The sequence below is a fragment of the Loxodonta africana genome, chromosome 11 (genome assembly GCF_030014295.1).
Source record: "Loxodonta africana isolate mLoxAfr1 chromosome 11, mLoxAfr1.hap2, whole genome shotgun sequence".
Taxonomy (NCBI): domain Eukaryota; kingdom Metazoa; phylum Chordata; class Mammalia; order Proboscidea; family Elephantidae; genus Loxodonta; species Loxodonta africana.
Window position 1 is genome coordinate 48420957 of NC_087352.1, and position 20913 is coordinate 48441869.

Consider the following 20913-nt stretch of genomic DNA (forward strand, 5'->3'; position numbering starts at 1 on the left):
CACCAGGTGCTCCTTGGAAGTTCTATGGGGCAGTTCTACTGTCCTATAGGGTTGCTATGAGTCAGAATTGACTCGATGGCAACGGGTTTGGTTTTTTTATTAAACCCGAGTTGGCTCTTCTCACTTTGTCCTTATTTCTAATCCCTCTTTCATATATCCCATCTCCTTATCTCAGTGCTGAACTCAAGAAATTTCCTTAAGATCTATGTTCCAGTTCACCTATTCTCTCCTCAGTTGAACCATCCAGAGGTTCCCCCCAGGGCTGCAGCATCATGTGATGATTTTCTACTCTGGATTTCAGTTTCTTCATTTTGGGCCCCTGGGCATTTTCTTTATTCTCTTGTGCACTCAGTTAGGCATTTACTAGATGTTTATTATATATTTCCAAGCACTTCTGGTTATTTAAAAGTAGACAGACTTTCAGGTTCTCTTGCAAAAGCCGTACTGCCAAAAACAAAAATTCTAGTATCATGTTTTGCACATACTTTTTATTTGTTGAGTAAATGAATATTTGTCAATATGTACATGAACACACACAGCGAGCACTAGACTTAGACTATCCGGATTTGGATCCTCACGGCCACTTACCGGCTACGAGGATATAGGCAGAGAACTGAATCTGAGCTCAGCTTCCTCAACCACGAAACGAGGGTGTTAAGACCCGTGCAGCCCACCACACAGGTTTATTGCAAGGTTCAAATTCAGAAACATATGAAAGCGCTATGAATACAACTTAGAGCAATACAAATATAACAAGTAACAGCAATTGAATTTCAAGTTGAGGAATACTTAATCACGCCCTTGGGTCGCACCAATGTACTGATGGAGTCAACGAGAAAGTGACAAAAGAGCTGATTGCTAACGAGAACAAATACCCCATTCTTGTGAGTGGGAAGAATTCTGCAATATCCTGTAGCCTGTTCCTGCAATTAATCACTTCCTAAACTTCATGAAGATGTCACAGACTCACCATCAATAACTCTCTCACAGAAGCACAAGGGCCAAATGTCCCGCATTTATTTACATATGAAATGTGTTTAATACAGTTATGATGGATGTAGTGCACAACACCTGACAGCAGCAAGACCTTTTGAGGAACTGAACATTGACTACAGTATATCATGCAAGTATCTATATATACACAAAAGAATTCCTTTAAAAAAAAAAGTACAAAACATATTTAGGGATAAATACAAGATATAAAATGCAAAAAAAAAAAAAAATCCCACAAAAAACGACAAAAAAATATAACTCTCCCAGAGAACTATAAATGGAAGGGACAGAAGAGTACCTGTGCCGCACCTCAATGAAGCTGAACTACCCACATTAACTTATTGAAATGACTGAACAAAAGCCAGGTGGCTCAGTGCTTAAGCTAATGGCCAATTGCAGCTGCTGCATTGATAAGTCGGTGGTTGAAGTTGTACATCCCAGCTCTGAGTACCAGGATGTTTGGCAGTAGCACCTGGAACAGGAAAAGCCAACTCTGTAGACAGCAAAGGGTTAAGTCAACTGTGATTTTTTTTCCTGTCAAGAGCTGGAGAAATAATTGATATTCTTAGTTGTGTCTCTGCAATAGTTAATAAATTACATGACAAAAACCTGACTATATAAAACTAATTGATCTAACTACATATTTGTAGCTTTTACAGTAGCCCAGCCCTTTCGTAACTATATCTCCTTGTGCTCTTTAAACCAGCCTTGCAAACTGACCCAGAAAACAACCAGCCCCCCTTTTTTTTCCCTTTATAAGGAATGTTCTTCTTTCCTCACCCCTCCAGATGGAATTAAGGAAATCCACATCCCATTCTAGACTCAGCTTACATCCACCACTGGGAAGAAATGACCTGCAAGGCTGCATTGAACACTGTGTGGCGTGGCCTGAAAAACCCATGATGCACCTGTGTGGGGCTGCATTTCAGGTGTACACCTGTGTCTCAGGTGTACACCTGCATCTCAGGTATGCCTGCGCTTACACAGAGCAGGCACCCTGAGGGTAGTGCTAAGACACTTATAAGTTCCTAGTGTTTTTGAGACCCACAATCACCTACAATTTATGTAGTGAATTCTAAAAATTAAAAACACTAAAAAAGGCATTATCTTAGCCTGTAATTAGTTAACCCATTCAAATTCTTAAATTACAAAATGGTTTATTTGAATTCAGGAACTGCCCCTGTGACTAAGAACTCTGTGTTAAAAGAAAACAGTACAAAAAAAGAAAAATTCTAACCCCAAATGAAACAAAAAAAGACTCAAAACATTTTCCACTAAATACTGATACAAACATGTAACAAAGAGTATAAAAAGTTATTCATTTAAATATATACAAACTCTTTTAAACTCAAATACTGTTTTAATACTTATCAGGATATATACGACGAGGTGAAGAAGGAACATTGAAAGAGAATATATTGCAACAGCCTAGACAGTACTGTTAACTCTATTATACTGCAAACTTTTTGTAACAAAAATCTTTTGTATTCCAATGTGGACAGGGATTTTCCTAATGGACTGTCGGTGGCTATTTCTCAGCTGAACTCATTCTTTTGGATTTGATGAAGGCCATGCCGTGTGTCCGCATGTGAGTATTTAAGGCAGCTTCCGTTTCAAAAGTTTTGGCGCACACTTTGCACTTCCTGTCGGACGCTGTGCCATCTGCCGCGTCGTCCTCAGGGCTGGGCTTGTTCTCCTGCTGGCTATCTTCCCCAGCCCCGTTCTGCTTGGACGCTGGCTGGGGCTCCTTCAGCTTGTGCACGATGAAGAGGTGCCGGGACAGGGAGACGTGGGACGTGTAGCAGAGGCCACATTCCCGGCACTGGTAGGAGGAGCCATCGGACTTGTGCTGTGGGATGTGTTCGTGGAACTGTAGAAGATTCTCGGTGGTGAAGCCACACACAGCACATTTGTGCACCTTGAAGACATTTATCTTCAGCTTTTTCAGCGGTTGAGTGATGGCTCCTCGGGGTGGTCTGAACTCTAAGACTGGTTCTTCCAACTTCCGCTTTGGACTGGGGGCCTAGGAGAAAAACAAAACAAGGGGCACAATTTACAATCGTTCTGCCGGACTGCGGGTGAATGACCAGTCCTCCCTGCCTTGAGAGCTGCTGGGAAAGCATACACGCCAAGCTTTGGGACCTTGGTTTTTCAATGGCTGTATGCTTGCCACCCCACTGGAGGCATCTACCCACCTCTCAGTTGCTCCACAAATGTCAACCAAGTTCCTGCTCTGGCCAAAGGGGCCCAACAGTGAACACTCAAGCCCCTTCATGGGGCTTATGTTCCCATGGAGCGAGACAAACAAAAACAAACAAACTAGCACACTTATGGTATGTCAGGCACAGGAAAGCAGAGCAGAGCATGGTAGAGGGGTTGGAAAGCAATGAGGCTGGGTAGAGTGGGTGGGTCACAGCACGTGGTCAGGGCAGCCTGAGTGACAGGTGACACTGGTACAGAGAGCTGACACAGTGAGGGCATGAGCACCTCTTTCCTCTTCCTTTCTTCCTAACAGAATCTTTCTCTGGTTCAGGTATCCAACCCTACCCCACGCAGCCCTGTGCTTCAAGTGAGCTGAACTGACCCCACCTTCAGCTTCTGGAGGGGCTGTGTTGGCCTAAGGACAATCCCATCATTCTTTGCCAAAAGCTGACTCAAGAACAGGCATTAACTCAGGCCAAGAAGATGTGAAGACAAGTTTGCTGGGTGCCACTGAGAAAATTGTTCCTCCCTCTAAGAGAGCCATGGAAGCCACGTCCTCTCTAATGATGGGCGTGACCCAGGAAAGAGGACTTTGCGGTGGAAGCCACCCCAATGTTTCAAGGTCAGGTGGAGGAGGAAGAGCCAGAGAAGAAGGAATACCTGGACTGCACGCACTCATGGCTTTTGAGAGCAATGTTTTCCAAATGTAGCAGGCTACTGTGCCAGATACTGCTGAGGGGTCAAGTTGGACAAAGGCATAAACCCCCATTCAAGCACTGGGGATGCAGGTGGGGGGTGTCAGTGGTCACCCTGACATGAAGTTCCACTGGCATGATATAGGCAAAGCCATGCCTTGGGGCTCCTTTAAAAATTTAAAACAGCACCTTTCCGCAAGTGTTCATTTTTCCACATTCAAACATCTCTGAAGTGGGATGCTTCTTACAACTGATGGCCTGTCATAGTTTAATTGGGAGTATTTTTTCTTAGTGGCACAGAAAATAAATGATACATCTCGTAATCGATGGCATCTTAAGATTCAACAAAATACTCTCTTTTACAATTATAGAAACAGTCAGGAGCCAGAAATAGAAACCACTATTCCAGAGAGAGCTGTCAAGCTGTGCAGGGCCTCACCACCCCACCACCCTCCTGCCCCCAGCTGGTCTCCGGTGACCACAGACAGCAGGCTGGTCCAGGAACTGCTCCCACCAGGTCACAGAGGCCCTTCCCTGCCTACTCACATCCTTCATGCTGCTTCCCTGTCAGAAATGCCCTCCTCCTTCCTTTTCAGCTTGCTGAATTCTACCAGATTCAATCCCCTCACTTATCCAAAAATCCAAGCCAAAGTAACACTTCCTTCCTCCAGACCCCATCGCATATCTTTTCTGCCTGTGCACATGGCATCTCTCATACACCGCTGTGGAGTGACACTACCTTTGCGGGTACACTCTTTAACCCCCCTCCTGATCATTTGAGGGGAAGGACTGTATTTCAAGGCTTCACTAATTGGACTTGTGTTCTGTTAGCTTCCACTCAGTGATTAACTCCTCGAAAGCACAGTGTCGTACCCAGCTTTATTCCAGGAGGGTCTCTTAAATGTTTCCTGGCTACTGCTTGCTTTGACTCCCTGACAGCACTTAGCACACACAATGACTTGAAAGTAGGTTAATATATTTTTTTGTTGTCTGATTATTCACTGTCCACTGATATAAAAATAAAGCACAAATATATGGTTTCATGCTTTATCATTACAAAGAGAAGTTAAAAGAATTACTTAATAATTTTTACTAGGTTCCTATAACAACCAAAAGGAGTCCTGGTGGTGCAATGGTTAAACGCTCAGCTGCTAAACAAAAGGCTGCAGTGTTTGAACCCACTAGCTGCTCCATGGGAGAAAGATGTGGCAGTCTGCTTCTGTAAAGACTTACAGCCTAGGAACCCTATGGGAAAGTTCTACTCTATCGTATAGGGTCACTGTGAGTCGGAACTGACTCAACGGCAATGGGTTTGGTCTGGTTTTTGGTATAATGACCAACATGTTGGCAATGAGAAAGAATCTATCTTATATATTCCCTCTGTAAGTCAACAAATAAATTTAAAATTTATACCTGTAAGTAGATCTTTAAAGCTTTTTCTAGAAGCATGCAGAAGAAACTTAAAGGTTGGCTATTAGGAGAAAGATGAGGGGCCAGAATGGGTATCGAAGGAGACTACTATTATTTTATACCCTTATTCATGGTCTGGCTTTTTAAAGCTATGCTATAACTGAGCATATCTAAATGGAAACAATGAATGGAAAAAGCAAGTCAACACAATTTCGCTGTAAGGAGAGTATCTGCAATGTTTGACCTTGGTGTCCTCCTTTATTTCTGTTTCCTCCTCGTTGGTGGCTTCTGTCATTTCTTTTAAGTCAGGATCCTTGATCCCATGCATCAGTTGGATGTGTTTCTCCAGCATCAACCGTTTAGTAAAGGTACGCCTGGAGTCTGGGCAGTGCCTGTGGAGCAAAAGACAAGAGAGATAATCTACTTGCTGACAAAATAACCTCATACTGAAGAATATACTTTCTACTCAAAGAGCATCTTCACCAGCCAAGAGTACACTCAGAGGGGTCAAAATGATCTGCATGAAGACCAATGGCCCTAAGCTAAATAGCAATTATGCTTTGAAGCCGAGGTTCCAATTTGTGAAAAAATTTTTACAGCTTTTGTAAAACACCGTCAGTTTCTGTGTTCTTATACCAAAAACAAACAAAAAAACCACATTGCCATCGAGTCGATTCCGACTCATAGCGACCCTATAGGACAGAGTAGAACTGCCCCATAGGGTTTCCAAGGAGCGCCTGGTGGATTCAAACTGCCAACCTTTTGGTTAGCAGCCAAACTCTTAACCACAACGCCACCGGGTTTCCAACATGTTTTTATAGAATCAGCCACATTTGCTTCAGAAGGAATATTTATTTTCTAGGGTTGGCCTAAAGTATTATTTTAAATTGTAATTCTAGATACATTTAATTTTAAAATGAAAAATTTAAATTTCAAAAGGTTTCCTTCCTTACAATGGCTTAAAAAGTATTTCCTGAGAATTTATAACATGAAAGACCCTTTAATTTGAAGGAAGAAAGCCCCACCAGGACTCCTTATGCTGACGTTAATTATTCCTGTCCACTCTGCCATAAGCAAGAGAAGATAGAGTGTCTAGCCCAGTCAAATTTTTCCTCAAAGCACAAATCCAATATGCATGCTTATAATCATAGCACTCAAATATGTTTGTTATTCAGTAGATTAAAATGTAGAGAACTGTGAACAGATATCCCAAACAGCTCATTTTTTTAAAGTTTTCGTTTTATCTTATGCCAAAAAAAAAAGTAAGAATATTATAGATTATGAGTTTGGTTTTTCTTTGGACAATATGAATTACCATTTTCTTAATAAACTAGGCAAAAAAAGGCATGAAAGTTAATGACCATGGTGAGTATGTATGCTATAAGCCAGACAGGACAAATAGTCTACCCAAACCATGGCCTCATCTACCCTAAGATCAGAAGAGCTAGATGGTGCCTGGCTACTGCTACTGACCATTCTAATTAGATGGACCCTGATATAACAGGAGGAAATGTGGAACAGAACCTCAAATTCCTAAAAAAACAAAAACAAAATTAGATGTACTAGACTGGCTGACACTGGAGAACTCCCTGAGACTACTGCCCTAAGATACTCTTCAAACCTTGACTGAAACTAACCCCTGAGGTCATCTTGTAGCTAAATAACAAATTGGCTCAAAAAAGAATATCATCTGTAAGTACTGTGCTCCTTTAAAAAATCAACTATATGAGACCAAGTGGTCAACAATTAGTTTAAAACAAAGATGAAAACGTAAGGGGTCAGGGAAACCAGATAAACGGAAACTGAACAACCAGAACGGAAATAACGAGAATGTTCACACATTGTGAACGATGTAAACAATGGCACTGAACAAGTTGTGCAGAAATTGTTGACTGGGGAACCTAAACTGCTGTGTAAACCTTCACTGAAAACACAATAAAATATTATTTAAAAAAAAGGAATGCCAGGTGAAGGGAATGACAACACTCAATACAGGGGAGGTCAGCACAACTGGACTAAACCAAAAGCAAAGAAGTTTCCTGAATAAACTGAACGCTTCAAAGGTGAGTGAAGCAGGGGCAGGGGTTTGAGGACCATGGTTTCAGGGGACATATAAGTCAATTGGCAAAATAAAATCTATTAAGAAAACATTCTGCATCCCACTTTGAAGAGTGGAGGATGGCGTCTTAAACGCTAACAAGCGGCCATCTAAGATGCATGAGTCTCAACCCACCTGGATCAATGGAGAATGAAGAACACCAAGGTTATAAGGTAATTACAAGCCCAAGAGACAGAAAGGGCCACATAAACCAGAGACTACATCAGCCTGAGACCAGGAGAACTAGATGGTACCTGCCCACAACCGATGACTGCCCTGACAGGGAACAGAAGAGAGAACCCCTGAGGGAGCAGGAGATCAGTGGGATGCAGACCCCAAATTCTCATAAAAAGACCAGACTTAATGGTCTGAGACTGGAAGGACCCCAGTGGTCATGGTCCCCAAACCTTCTGTCAGTCCAGAACAGGAACCATTCCTGAAGCCAACTCGTCAGATGTGGATTGGACTAGACAATGGGTTGGAGAGAGATGCTGATGAGGAGTGAGCTACCTGCATCAGGTGGACACTTGAGACTATGTTGGCATCTCCTGCCTGAAGGGGAGATGGGAGGGTAGAGGGGGTTAGAAGCTGGCAAAATGGTCACAAAAAGAGAGACTGGAAGGAGGGAGCAGGCTGTCTCATTGGGGGGAGAGTAACTGGGAGTGTGAAGTAAGGTGTATGTAAGTTTTTATGTGAGAGACTGACTTGATTTGTAAACTTTCACTTAAAGCACAATAAAAATTATTTAAAAAAAAAAAAGAATACCACCGCAGTGAAGAGGGATGAAAAATATATCTTGGTCTTACTCAGAACCGGATTTGCTGCCTTTAAAACGGCTCCTGGGGATTTTATAATGATTGTCCCACACACCCGGATGATGATTTCACATTAGAGATCCTCTACAGAGGAGTGGCTGGAGCCAGCACCATCACCAAAGAACAAACGCTCCCAGTGATGAGTTTTTGCTGCCAATAAATTAGCTGGACAACCCTGGCATCTTATGGCCTCATAGAGACTTCGTAGGGAAGTAAACTCATGAACGATGCATGGAAAAATGAAGGAGCATGCCTGCCAGACGTCCTTTCCCCTTCCTCTCCGCCCACGGTATCCATTCTAATTAGAAGGAGCCCAGGGCAGCCTAATTCTCTGATTCTTTTGATTCAGCCTTAACATAGACTTTATTTATGTAATGTTTTCATTTCACCAAAATCATTTCTAGCTCCAGTTTTGTTGAAGGAGAGTCTGCAAAGACAACCTACCCCAAGAAACTTTCCTTAACTAGACGAGACAGTAAACCTTCACTAACCTGACAGCCAACCTTTGTGGCTCTCCTGATCCATGACATACACTTAGCCCTGCTTTTATCATGTTCACAAGATGTAGGCTCTCTATATATCTTCAGTGTCTTTTCAGTTCTCTTTCTTTCGTGAAAAGTGCCTTAAAGTAAGTAACATTATTATATCAACTCACTTTAGGGAGTAATAATAGTTCTCATGTTCTGGCTAAGTGATAATTAGGTGATAAAAATTTTTCACTAATAATAATATAACAAGTCCTGATCTTCATCTACAGAGGAGTGGCTCATGACCATCCACTGAGTGGGAGAGGTTTGAAGTGGCCCTCTTGATTCTCCACTTTGGTCTTTTAGCCAAAAGTATGTACCGGAAAAAAAAAAAAAAAAGCTATCCTACAGTAAGTGATGGACTACAGCCAAGGGTCAAAAGGCCCAGTGGAAGCCTGAATCCAAGTCCCAGCCCTTCCAGGGCCTCCTCCGAACCACTAAGTAAACCAGCCAACCAAGGAGAATGCTGGCAGGTCACTGTGTGTGTAAGGACCAGACAGCGTCTCACTCAACCATGTACCTGCAAATCAATCACTTCCCCTAACTCAGCGATGAAACACATACCTCTGGGTAACAGAAAAGAACCTAAGAATGTACACAGCATATGTAAAGGGGTGCTTCTTTTTATTTTCATTATTTTTAAGCATTTACAATCCAATCAGAAAACTACATGCCAAACGACAGAATGTAATTTAGAAATTTAGGCTCTCAACTATGGAGAAATGAGGAACTGAAGGTAAATGGTCAAATGTGAAAAAACCTTCCAGAAGTTCTAATGCCATCATTTTACTGCGTCTCCCACATTAGAAGTTATAACTTACGAGCAGGTATACACTTTCCTAATGCCTTTGTGCTTGATCCGATTGTGACGACACAGGCTGTGTGAGGAACTGAAAGACTTGTCACACTGGCGGCAGGGGTGCTTCTTCATTTGCTTTATTAGGAGAGAAGAGAGAGAAAGTGCTTAAGAGGCTGCAAACAGAAAACACTTCAGAGATGAAAAACATGTTCCCAATGACCGAGTTACATAACCAATATCATTTAGCCATAGAATAATAAAACTAGAAGACTCTTAAAAATGCAATCAAAGTGGAGGGCAGGGTTGGGGGGTAAGCAGGAAACGGCTGATTTCAGGAAGACACTTCAACTTTACTGTAAGAGTAAGAAACTAGATTTTTCCCTCAAAAACGCTCATATTTTTGATTTGATACGAACACCCAGGTATTGGAAATAAGAGAAAACATTACACAAATCTTTTTGCGAAAGACATGTAATGTTATTTTTTAAAAAAAAAGCAGATGATATATGAAAACATACCACTTCATTAAATACCAAATAAAGCCATTACTTGATTTGTTGTACCCAGAAGGAATATGTTGCCTTCTCCAATGTGCTTACGTTTTAAATTAAATCTTTGGCTAATTTTAAACATTTTTTTAAAATCCCCCCTTAGGGGTTGGCAACCAATGTCACAAACAAAATATGTATTGTTAAATGAGAAGCTAATTTTAAGCCTTTATCTAAAGTACAATTTAAAAAAAAATTCCCCCCTTAATGATTAAGTAATTATTTACTATATAAGGGAAGGATTTTCTAGAAGGCCTTTTGTTTTAAAAAGAAAACAGAAGTTTGAAACCACTTTAAATAGGTTGTTGTGGATATATGTTGGGGGTGTGTGTGTGTACGCGCGCGAGAGAGAGAGAGACAGGGACAGAGAAAAAGTGAATGAGACAGAAAGCTATCAAGAGGTAAATAAAAATCCATGTAGGTATGCCTAACTTTTTTTTCTCATATTTAAAAGTTTTCCAGTTAGGCTAAGGCAATTTATTTTAATTCAAAGCATCCCCATGTGGAAAACTCTGAAGTAAAATTAAAAAAAAAAAAAATATTCAACTAAATTATTTGGGTATTACATGTACAGCAGTCTGGAACTAAACAATGCCAGATCACAATGAAATTAAAGAAAAGGCTGTCAGCCTTGTGAATAGAACAAAATCTGGTTCCACTGTTATTAAAAATAAGGCTGAAGTGGGAATAAATTCTTATGTGAGATAAAACAACTGTTTTTGGCAGTAGGAAGAGATAAGCAATATCAGAACAATTGTAAGCTAAGTGATAAAGAAACACACAAAAAACTTTTTTTTCACATTAATCACCTGATAGACATGTCCTTATTCAAACTGATAAGTAACCCCAGAGTCCCTGCCAGGGTCTATTGGTACATAAATGTAACAAAAATCTTCAAAATTTCTATTTTTCCTACCAAAAATTCAAACACCTTATATAACACCCTTTTTTTAAGAACAGGGATTTGCAGCACATGCCCGTTTCTTCGTTTTCCAAGAGTCATAAAGGCCCCTGCCTCGCAGCAGCACACTGACAATGGGGCAGCAGCTTCCCTGTAAACCTTCAGAGGCAGAAAAAGTAACTTGGTCCCTAGAGGTACCCGTGAGCACGAAAGGGTTAAGATGAACTGGAAGAGTCAAAACACAAGAAATCTTTCTAAAAGCAACACAGTTATAACAAATAATCATAAAGGATATAGAGAACCAAAATATATCTTTCTAACTATACCCCAGGGGACAAGGCTTCAGAGAAAAGCAAACCGGATTTTCTATTAGGGTGAAGGGTTTAATGTTCTTTCTTGTTATTATGCAGTTATATTAATATCAAATCAAAATTCTAATAAGGAAATCCCCAGTAGATACTAAATTAATCAAGAGCAGCTTTAGTTGAATCAATAATTACTATTTTCAAAAGAATTGAAAATGTGTGAGACATCCTTCCTTTTCACCATTTTTATGAAAAAAATGTAGAAACAAATTGTGCAATCCTACAACAATGAAGCACAGTCTCATAACTCACTGGTGACAAGAAAATCAGAGGGTTCAACACTGGCTTCCAGATCAAACCTGCCACGTTCACCCACCAAAACAAATGACTTCTCTTCTTCTCGGCTAAATTTTAAATAATATTAAATTATTTAAAGGTACTTTACCTAATTTCTTCATAACATATCCTCAACATTACATTAGTTCATACAGCTACTTTATGAAACAGGAAACAGTTTTTAGAAATCAAACAAACATGAAGTAAGTGTTAAGAAAGTGAAAGTCAATCAAGACTTAAGGCCATTTACTTCCTGCTGGGTCCAAAATACAGTCAGATGATCCTGAAGGAACCAGGGCCTTGAGTGAACTTTTGATAGTTAACTAAAATCAGAAAAGGAACCTGTTTCCCCACTCGATTACGAGTTATTCTGTTTTAAAATAGAATTCTTTAAAGTAATAGTGAATAAGTTCTGAAAAATTTAAATGTAAAATTTGAGAGTAAAATATCAAAGACAATAAACATTTGGTGGACGTCCTAAACTTTCTCTAAATTTTTAACCTTTTTTTTTTTTAATAACTTTTATTAAGCTTCAAGTGAACGTTTACAAATCCAATCAGTCTGTCACATATAAGTTTACATACATCTCACTCCCTACTCCCACTTGCTATCCCCCTCTTGAGAATTTTTAACCTTTTATCTTTACAACTTTTAGGAAAGAAAGCATCAATTCTTCTTTAAACGCCCTGGTTCTACACTCAATGTCCAAGCTTAGCGATCTAACTGCCTCTAAAGTCCATTCGAACGAGCCTTGGTGGTGCAGTGGCTAAGCACTAGGCTGCTAACTGAAAGGTTGGTGGTTCCAACCCACCAGCCGCTCTTCTCGACAAAGATGTGGCAGCCTGCTTCCATAAAGATTACAGTGTTGGAAACCCTATGGGGCAGTTCTGCTTTGTCCTACAGGGGTGCTATGTCTCGGGATTGACTTGATGCCAGTGGGCTTAGTTTTGTTTTTGTTTTTTTCATAGACCATTCTTTTATTATGGCATTTGGTGAACTTGTCTTGGACTGCCACAGGCCTTCTTACAGTGAGACAGTTCCCATTCTGATAACTAATGCATTCCTGTCTCTTTCTGTTTCCGGTGGCTCAGCAGAAATTAGATGGAGAGAAAGTCACAACTTTACACACACGGTTTTGGCCAAGTCATCTACTTCTCCACCTTCTTCCTGTGACTCTTACGTCCATGAGCTATCTGCCCTGTACCAACATGCAAAGAACCTTCTTCAGAACCATCACACATCCAAGAATTCGTACAAATTAAGATTAAAGGCTGCAGAATTATTCCCCAAACCACACTGGACTATTCCCAAAGCAAATACCCTTTAGCTGTATCATTGTAACTTTTTTTTTTTTTTTTTAATGAAAAAGGAAGAACTAAACCAATCATATAATTTAAAACATGTTAACAGCATCAAGCCCACAAAACTTAACTCCTAAAAATAAAAAAAATCATCCTTCATACTTCTGGGAATTTATTCTACAGATATATTAGCACACTCACAAAACAAAATGCAGTCAGTTCTGCTGTAATGCGACATAAGCATTTTAAAAAATCACTGCGTTATGCAAAATGGAGCAAGAAAAACCACAGGGCTTTATGTGGGAAAATGATGTTAGGGGCACAACACTCAAAACTTTGTCAGTGACCCGTTAAAAGATGGGAATCCAGTAAACACAGCAGCACAGTTCTACACGTGTTAAGTTGTTAAGAAATACATAAATAATGCATAAATAAATAAATAAGGCGCTGTACCTTGAAAAAGATCTGCAGTTTGCTTGACGTAAGGGTTGCAGCTTGTGAGTTATTGTGAAGTGGTAGAAGGAGGGTTATCTGAAATTGGAGGGCAAGTTTTAACACCAGTTGTCTATGGGCGTGACTGGTATCAAGGGCTGAAATGAGGTGGCCAGTAGAAGTCTGAGGTCAGAGTGTGTGTACTTTGTGTATTCCTATACAGCTCTATTCTGCAGTTTTCTTTGCTCACCTACTTACTGTTTCTCTGTGGCAAAATCACACATAAGCAAACATAAAATGCACGTTGTGTTAAAAACTGTTCCCTAATAAAATATATATTACACAGGAACAAACCTGCATGTTCAAAAATAAACATTATAGCAGAACTGACTGTACATACAAGCTTATTCACAGCAGCATGTGTGTAATGGAGACTCAAAAAAATCCAAGTCCATCAATGGAGAGCTGGTTAAATAAATGATACGCAATCACATCAGGAAATGCCACAGAGAGCTTTAAAAAAGATCACAGGAGACCTCAATGTACTAATATGAAAAGAACCATAAGTGGAGAAAGAACGGGTGCAGAAAATTATATTAGTAAGCTGTATCCTGTGTTAGAAAGGGGTAAAATGAGAATATATATGCATGCATGCTAATACTTGCGTAAAGAAACATCAAGATTCTTAAGTAACTTAGTGATCCAAGGTGGCATGAAAGAGACGTTTCACCACAGTTCTTCATACGGTCTGGCTTTTTGAATCATGTGAATATAGCACATACCCAAAAAATATTTTTTTGCCTGTTGCCTCAACATTTTTTTAAAATCAGGTTTTAAGATGTGTAATTTACAAAATGTAAAATCTACCCTTTTTAGTGTATAGCTGTATGCGTTTTGACCAAGGCATACAGTCAAGTAACTGCCACCACAATAAAGATACAGTTCCATCACCCAAAAAATGCCACGTGCTCCTCTGCAGTCAACCCCCTTCCCCTCCCACACACACACCAGCTCTTGGCAACCACTAGTCTGTTTTCTATCCCTGTAGCTTTGTTTTTTCCGTTTGTCATATAAATGGAATCATATCATAGACTATGTAGCTTTCTGAGCCTGGCTTCTTTCACTCAGCATAACAACACCTGCAATTCATCCAAGCTGTTGAGTGTATCAGTAGCCCCTTCCTCTTCATTGCCATGTAGTATTCTAAGGATGTGCCCTTGTCTGTTATCTATTCACCAGCTGAAGGACATCTACAGGTTGTTTCAGTTTTTGAAAACTGTGGTTGTGGTTTTCATTTGCATTTCTCTTATGACTAACGATGTTAAGATATAATGTTTTCAATGAAAAGATAAAGCACCTAATTATATAGTGTATATATATATACATATACTTCTTCCTCCAAAGGAAAAAAACCTTGAACTCCACTAGTTTTGGGTTTTTTATTTTTATTTAAGAAGAAATGTTTGGAACATTTTCACTCCTCTGGAAGCTCCTTGAAAACAGGAACTACTATTCATCTGTGTCGCTGGCACCTGGCATTCAGAAAATAGTAAATATTTAATGGATGAATGGGTGAAAAAATAAAGGAATGAATAAACAAGTACGCAATTATCTACTGGGAAAAAATGAGTAGATTCTACAAAGAAGACATCATAAAGTAATAAATTTAGGATAAAGTGCTGGATACAGAGCAATCTCTGTTTATTTTCTGGAGCTGGGTGAGACATAAGCCTGTTTAAAAACTGGTAAGAGCCTGGAAGAATCAGAGACACTGAGGACCAAGGCAAAAGATGGAATAAGGAGGGGGTGGGAGGGATTCAGACAGGAGGATGACCAACTCTTCCTGTATGGCCGGAGATAAGGCACCACACTAGACAGGTGCAATGCTTATTCAGGTCCATGGTGGGTGGGTGAGGAAGGGGCCAGGACATGGAATCCTGAATTCTAGCCTCCTAAACAAGGAGAGAATAAATTTCTGTTTATTAAAGCCATTCATTTGTGGTATTTCTGTTATAGGAGCACTAGATAACTACGACAGCTGCTAACAGAAAGGCTGGTGGTTGGAACTCACCAGCTGTACAGTGGAAGAAAAGACCCAACGATCTGCCCCCATAAAGATTTCAGCCTAGGAAGCCCTACAGGACAGTTCTACTCTATAAAGAGGGTTGCTATGAGTTGGAATTAACTTCACAGCTAGAAGGAGAAGGCAAAGACTAGACGAGAAGCAGTTTTAGGGATAGGGAGGAATCAAGAGCTATGTTTTAGATATGTAAGTTTGAAAGGCCCATTGAGGATCTAAGTAGAGAGGTTAAATGGTCAAGTCTGGAACTCAAGGGCTAGGTCCAGGCCGGAGGTAAGTATGTCTGAGTCATTAGGATAGAGGAGGCATTTAAAGCCATAGCCCTGGATGAGAACTTCCTGAGAATAAATGGACACATCAACATTTACAGGCTGGAAAGGTGAAAAAGATTGAGAAGGAGTTATCAATGAGGTAGAATGAGAACTAAGAGAAAATGGTATCCCAGAGGCCGAGCAAAGGAAATGTTTCAAGAAACCAAAAACCAAACCCATTGCCGTCGAGTCGATTCCGATTCATAGCGACCCTATAGGACAGAGTAGAACTGCCCAATAGAGTTTCAAAGGAGCGCCTGGCGGCTTTTCGAGAAGGACCTGGCAAATAGCTGCTTTAGATAGGCCAAGTAACACGAGGACTGAGAAATGAACTCTGGGTTTGGCAACATAGAAGTCACTGGAGACCATGGCAAGAGTGGCATTGATAGGGTGGTGAGAAGAAAACCTGTATGGGAGGAGAAAAGTGGGGACTGAAAGTATGGGGAACTATTTTGATGAGTTTTGCTGTAAAGGGAGTCAGAGAAAAAGAGGTTAGTAGGGGAAGAGGGGCTCAGGAAGGTTGTTTTGTTGAGATAGGAGGTGATATAGCAAGTTTTATGATTCTGAGAATGATCCAGGAAAAAGAGGAGACAAGTGCCAGTGTGAAAGCCTGAGGAGTCAGCAAGGGGGTGGGTCAAGCGCACACACGGAGCCGTTGTCCTCACAGAGGGACACACAGAGGGATTCTAAACTCCAACCTTTCGGTTAGCAGCCAAGCAGATTAATCATTTGCACCACCCAAGAGAAGAGCGTTGTGAAAGATTTATCCCTACAACCACCACTGTTTTATAAAAGAAATGGACAGAATAAAAAATTAAAATACACTAAAGATCTAAGTGGAATCTATTATTATTATTTCCACAAATCAAAATACAAAGAAAACTAGTGATTGTTTTTCAAGATAAATGCTGTTCTTATCAGTTGATCATAAGAAATCTGTTAACAGCTTTAAAAAGTAAACAAGCAAAAGTAAATGTCAAAAAAGCTAAAAGGCTAATGAAGTATTATTTTTCTCCTCAGTACACGTATTAATTTTTCTAGCTATTGAAACAATCTGTATTAATGAGGTACGGCTGGTAAGGTACACTCAACTATTAAATTTGAAGGTCTAACAAAAAGAAGGGCTGGTTCTCCCATCCAGGTACCTCCATTACCGTGAGACCGGGTGAAATGGATGGTGCGCGGCTACCATTACTGAAAGTCTTGATTAAGGACCCAACAGATGGATCCTGATGAAAAAGAGGAAGAACGTAGAACAAAATTTCAAACTCATACGGTAACTGGACTTACTGGATCCATTGAACTAAGGCAACCCCCTAATCTAATGCCGGGAAATAATCTTTTAAACTTTGAACTGCAACTATTCCATGAAATCACTGTTAAACTAAACAACAGTTCAGCCTAATTAATAAAAAATGTTTGCCTTGAGCACAGCACTCTTACAAAGAATTATCTGTTTATGAGCTTAATCTGACGAGACAATCTAAAGCACAGATGAACATTTTACGGAGCCGAGAGCCTACATTAATGGTAATGAAACACTCTGGATAGAAACAGAATAGTGACACAATCTGAGTATAAAGCCAATGTCACTGAACTGTTCATGCAAATTGTGAGTGGATATATGTTTGGTTGTGTGTATTGCCACCAAAAAATAAATAAAATATTGAAAGCAGGAAACAAAAAACAAAGGGCTTGTTCACAAGCGATGTGTTCTTGTTCCCGGCAGGACGGTATGTGCCATGGTGTTCGAGGACACACTGTCTGACAGCTACTCAAAGCTCTAATGTTTTTCTTTCCTTCGTGTTGATTCCAGTTTTGCAACTACTTGGCTCTGAGTGGATATGAAGTTAGGATGCTGTGGGTTCCTCTTACTTCCTTTAACAACCCTTCCAACTCTTTTTGTATGTGACAAAAATATATATAATAAAACATTTGCAAATTTAACAATTTTTACACGTACAATAAAGTGACATTGATTATGTTTATCATTTTGTGCAACCATCACCAGGATCCTTTTCCAAATTATCCCAGCACCATAAGAGAAACTCAGTGTCCCCAAAGCAAAGACTTCCTCTTTCACCTCTGTCTTACCCCTGGTAACCACTAATAACTTTTGGTCTCTATACATTTGCCTGTTTCGTGTAAGTGGGATCACACGGTATTTGTCCTTTTGTGACTGACTTCTTTTTTATTTGCAGCACCATGCCTAGTACATACTAGGCATTAATGTGGACTTGCTGAATTTAATGAATTGGAGAGAATCTTCCCCCTTGCTCAAATCTCATCCTAGAGTCTGTCTGGCTCTTTTCCTGCCAAACAACAAAAACTTATTCTCACTCGTAACTCAAGGTGACTGCTGACAAATCCCCACAGCAACCCAGAGGCAGCGACGACACGAATCTTGCAGGGGCTCTGGGCAGGCTTTGCCACAAAGGGCTGAGCGCACTGGAAAAGGTTGTACGATCCTTCTGGGTCTGCAGTTTCTCTATGTATAAGCTGAGTGGGAACCTGTAACCTCTCAGTTATACCTTCTAGTGCTGTCTCCTCCATGATTCCTTAATTAAGCCAACCATGGCCCAGAATGGCCTTTTATTTCTTGTGGTATGTAAAAGGATTTCCTGGTTGTTTCGGATTTCGAGGTAATATCAGCTTACAGAGAGAACTGTGTGCTGAATCCTTAAGTCAAAATCTAAAAATCTGGTCTGCTAGTTAGATTCCGGAACACATTTTCCTAGAGAAATCAGAAATGACGGTTGCATTCTTAGACAAATACTTAAAAGCTTACTCACATAATTTGGTAGAACCACATGTTGTTGTTCGGCTCCAACTCAAGGTGACCTTATGTATAATAGAATGAAATGTGGCTCGATTCTGCGCCATCTTCAAGATCATTGGTATGTTTGAGTCCATTGCTGTGGCAATTGTGTTAACCCCATCTCATTGAGGGTTTCCCTCGTTTTCACTGACCCTCTACTTTACCAACCATGACGTCCTTTTCTAGCACTTGGTATTTGTTGATGATGTGTCCTAAGTAAGGGAGCCGAGGTCTGCCCATACTGATAAAACAATGTCTAACCACTATTTTCAGCACTGTTTCAATGAAAAAAACTAATCCCAAAGCAAATCTGGGTTCTCCAAGCCATAAAAGAAACTTCCTTCCTCCTGCTCTGGTCCCAACCTGGTGGGTCTGCACCTACACTGTCCCTTGAGAGAGTCTAGGGCAGGAAGAGCCGGGGCCACAGGAAGGACACTAGGTCTCTAAGAGATGACCAAGGAGGGACGACAGGAGGAAGCAGTCTGAGTTTGGGGTAGGTAACTGGGTGAAAGGCCAACTATCTGCTGTTGTAAGCAAGTGTTCTGAGTAGAATTAAAGGCAGCAAAATCAAACATCCAGCAAAACCCAAAAGGAGGAAAACTAGGGGCTAGACCCACTGCCACAGTGGAAGCAGGGAGGGTAGGAAAAGTGCTCGTCTGTGACAGCAGGGAAGGGTCCCTGGCTGGGGAAGATGTTTATAGTAAGAGATGTTCCCAAACCAGCACATCCTGGTACGTTCACACAAAGCCAACTGAGACAGGGACCATGTCGCCTATTTTTTCTGTCTTGGCAATAGCACCAGCCCAGCACCAAGGGAGCTGCTACTTTCTGAGACTCCTAGAAATAAACAGGAAAAGTCATGGGGAGGAAGTAACCTCCTCAGTCTCCAAAATGCAAGCAGCCCTGGTAGGCAATGCACTTCAACTGTCTGGATGTCTGTAAACATCTTAGTCACTGCGGCGTATTTAAGCACCAAGTTCTAACCAGTTATTACTTGCATGCCTTGTAGCATACTGATTTCAGAGAAGAGGACCATATGTGCAAATGAAGAGTATTTCATGTGCAAAAATACAACTTGGGATCTGTACTGCAAGCACTTTCAGTAATCTTCTAATACCTGTTTAATGGCCCCGTGCTCATCCAGCCCCCTTTGGTTGGTAATTCTGGCTAAAGGCACACATCGGCCAGGCAGCAAGGCAGAAACAAAGGTGCAGCCTATGGTTACAGATGGAGGAAGAGTTAACTGGCCACAGTCAGCCTCAGCCACAGTGAAGGGTTGAGCCTGCCCAACTAACCCAGCTACGCAGTGGAGACGCCTACGTGTTTTGACTGATTCATTCCACAATATTTACTAACCCTACCCTTGAGGAGGTTATGATCTGTTGAAGGAGACGCAACAGTAAACAAGCGGATGCCAATCTAACAGACGTCATGACAGAGATAGCCCCAGATACATGGAAGAATAGACGGGGGCACAGTGGAGTCGGGGAAGATGTCTGCTGGCCATGACCAGCTGAATATGAACAGTAGCGAGCTAAACAGTGAGGCTGCGAAGGGTTTCCAGGCACAGGGAACCGAAGCAACACAGGTAAGGAAAAATGTGGTATGTGTGCAGAAATTACAAGCACTTCTATTTTACCAGAACAAACAGGAAAGGCAAAGCACAGAGGAGCGTGAAGAAGGCAGAGGTCAGGTTGGAGGACTTCAGGGTACTACATGAAAACACACGTGGACTCACTTGACTGATGAACGTGCATTTATGAGAATTCACTCTGGCACCTGAGTGGGGCTCTACCAGGTAAAAGCTTTGCAGTCTGCCCATTAAAAAAAAAACAAAAACAAACAAAAAACCAAACCTATTGCCACTGAGTCATTTCCAACTCATAACAACCCTACAGGACAGACTAGAACTGCCCCATAGGGTTTCCAAGGTTTTAATCTTTAAGGGAGCAGATTGCCTCACCTTTCTCCCGAGGAGTGGCTGGTGGGTTCAAACCACAGACCTTTTGGTTAGCAGCCAAGGGCTTAACCACTGTACCACCAGGGCTCCTCTGTTGTCTAGAGGTGGGTCCAGTCGGCTGGGTTCTAATCTCAGGATTGGTGTTCTGAAATCCTCCACTTAGACCACCTAAAGCTGACTGCCTCTAGTTCTACCCACCACCCCTCCCCCTGCCAAAAAAAAAGAAACCAGTTGCCATGGAGTCTATCCAGACTCATAGCAACCCCATAGGACAGAGTAGAACTGCCCCACAGGGCTTCCAAGGCTGTAATCTTTAGGGAAGCAAACTGCCACATCTTTCTTCCATGGAGAGGTGGGTGGGTTCGGGCCACTGACCTTTTGG

General features: G+C 41.1%; 1 protein-coding gene across 7 annotated transcripts in view; it reads right to left on the reverse strand.

Annotated features, from left to right (window-relative positions):
• Positions 1-466: 466 nt before the first annotated feature.
• Positions 467-20913, reverse strand: part of ZNF532 (zinc finger protein 532) — a 134002-nt gene continuing 113555 nt past the window's right edge. For all 7 annotated transcript variants that reach the window (XM_010586709.3, XM_064294459.1, XM_010586707.3 and 4 more), the window contains 3 exons: positions 9562-9674; positions 5545-5692; positions 467-3016 (listed from right to left, as the gene is read on the reverse strand). In XM_010586709.3, coding sequence (XP_010585011.1) covers positions 2522-3016; positions 5545-5692; positions 9562-9674 — 756 coding nt within the window. In that variant the 3' untranslated portion in view covers positions 467-2521. The remainder of the gene's footprint in view (positions 3017-5544; positions 5693-9561; positions 9675-20913) is intronic.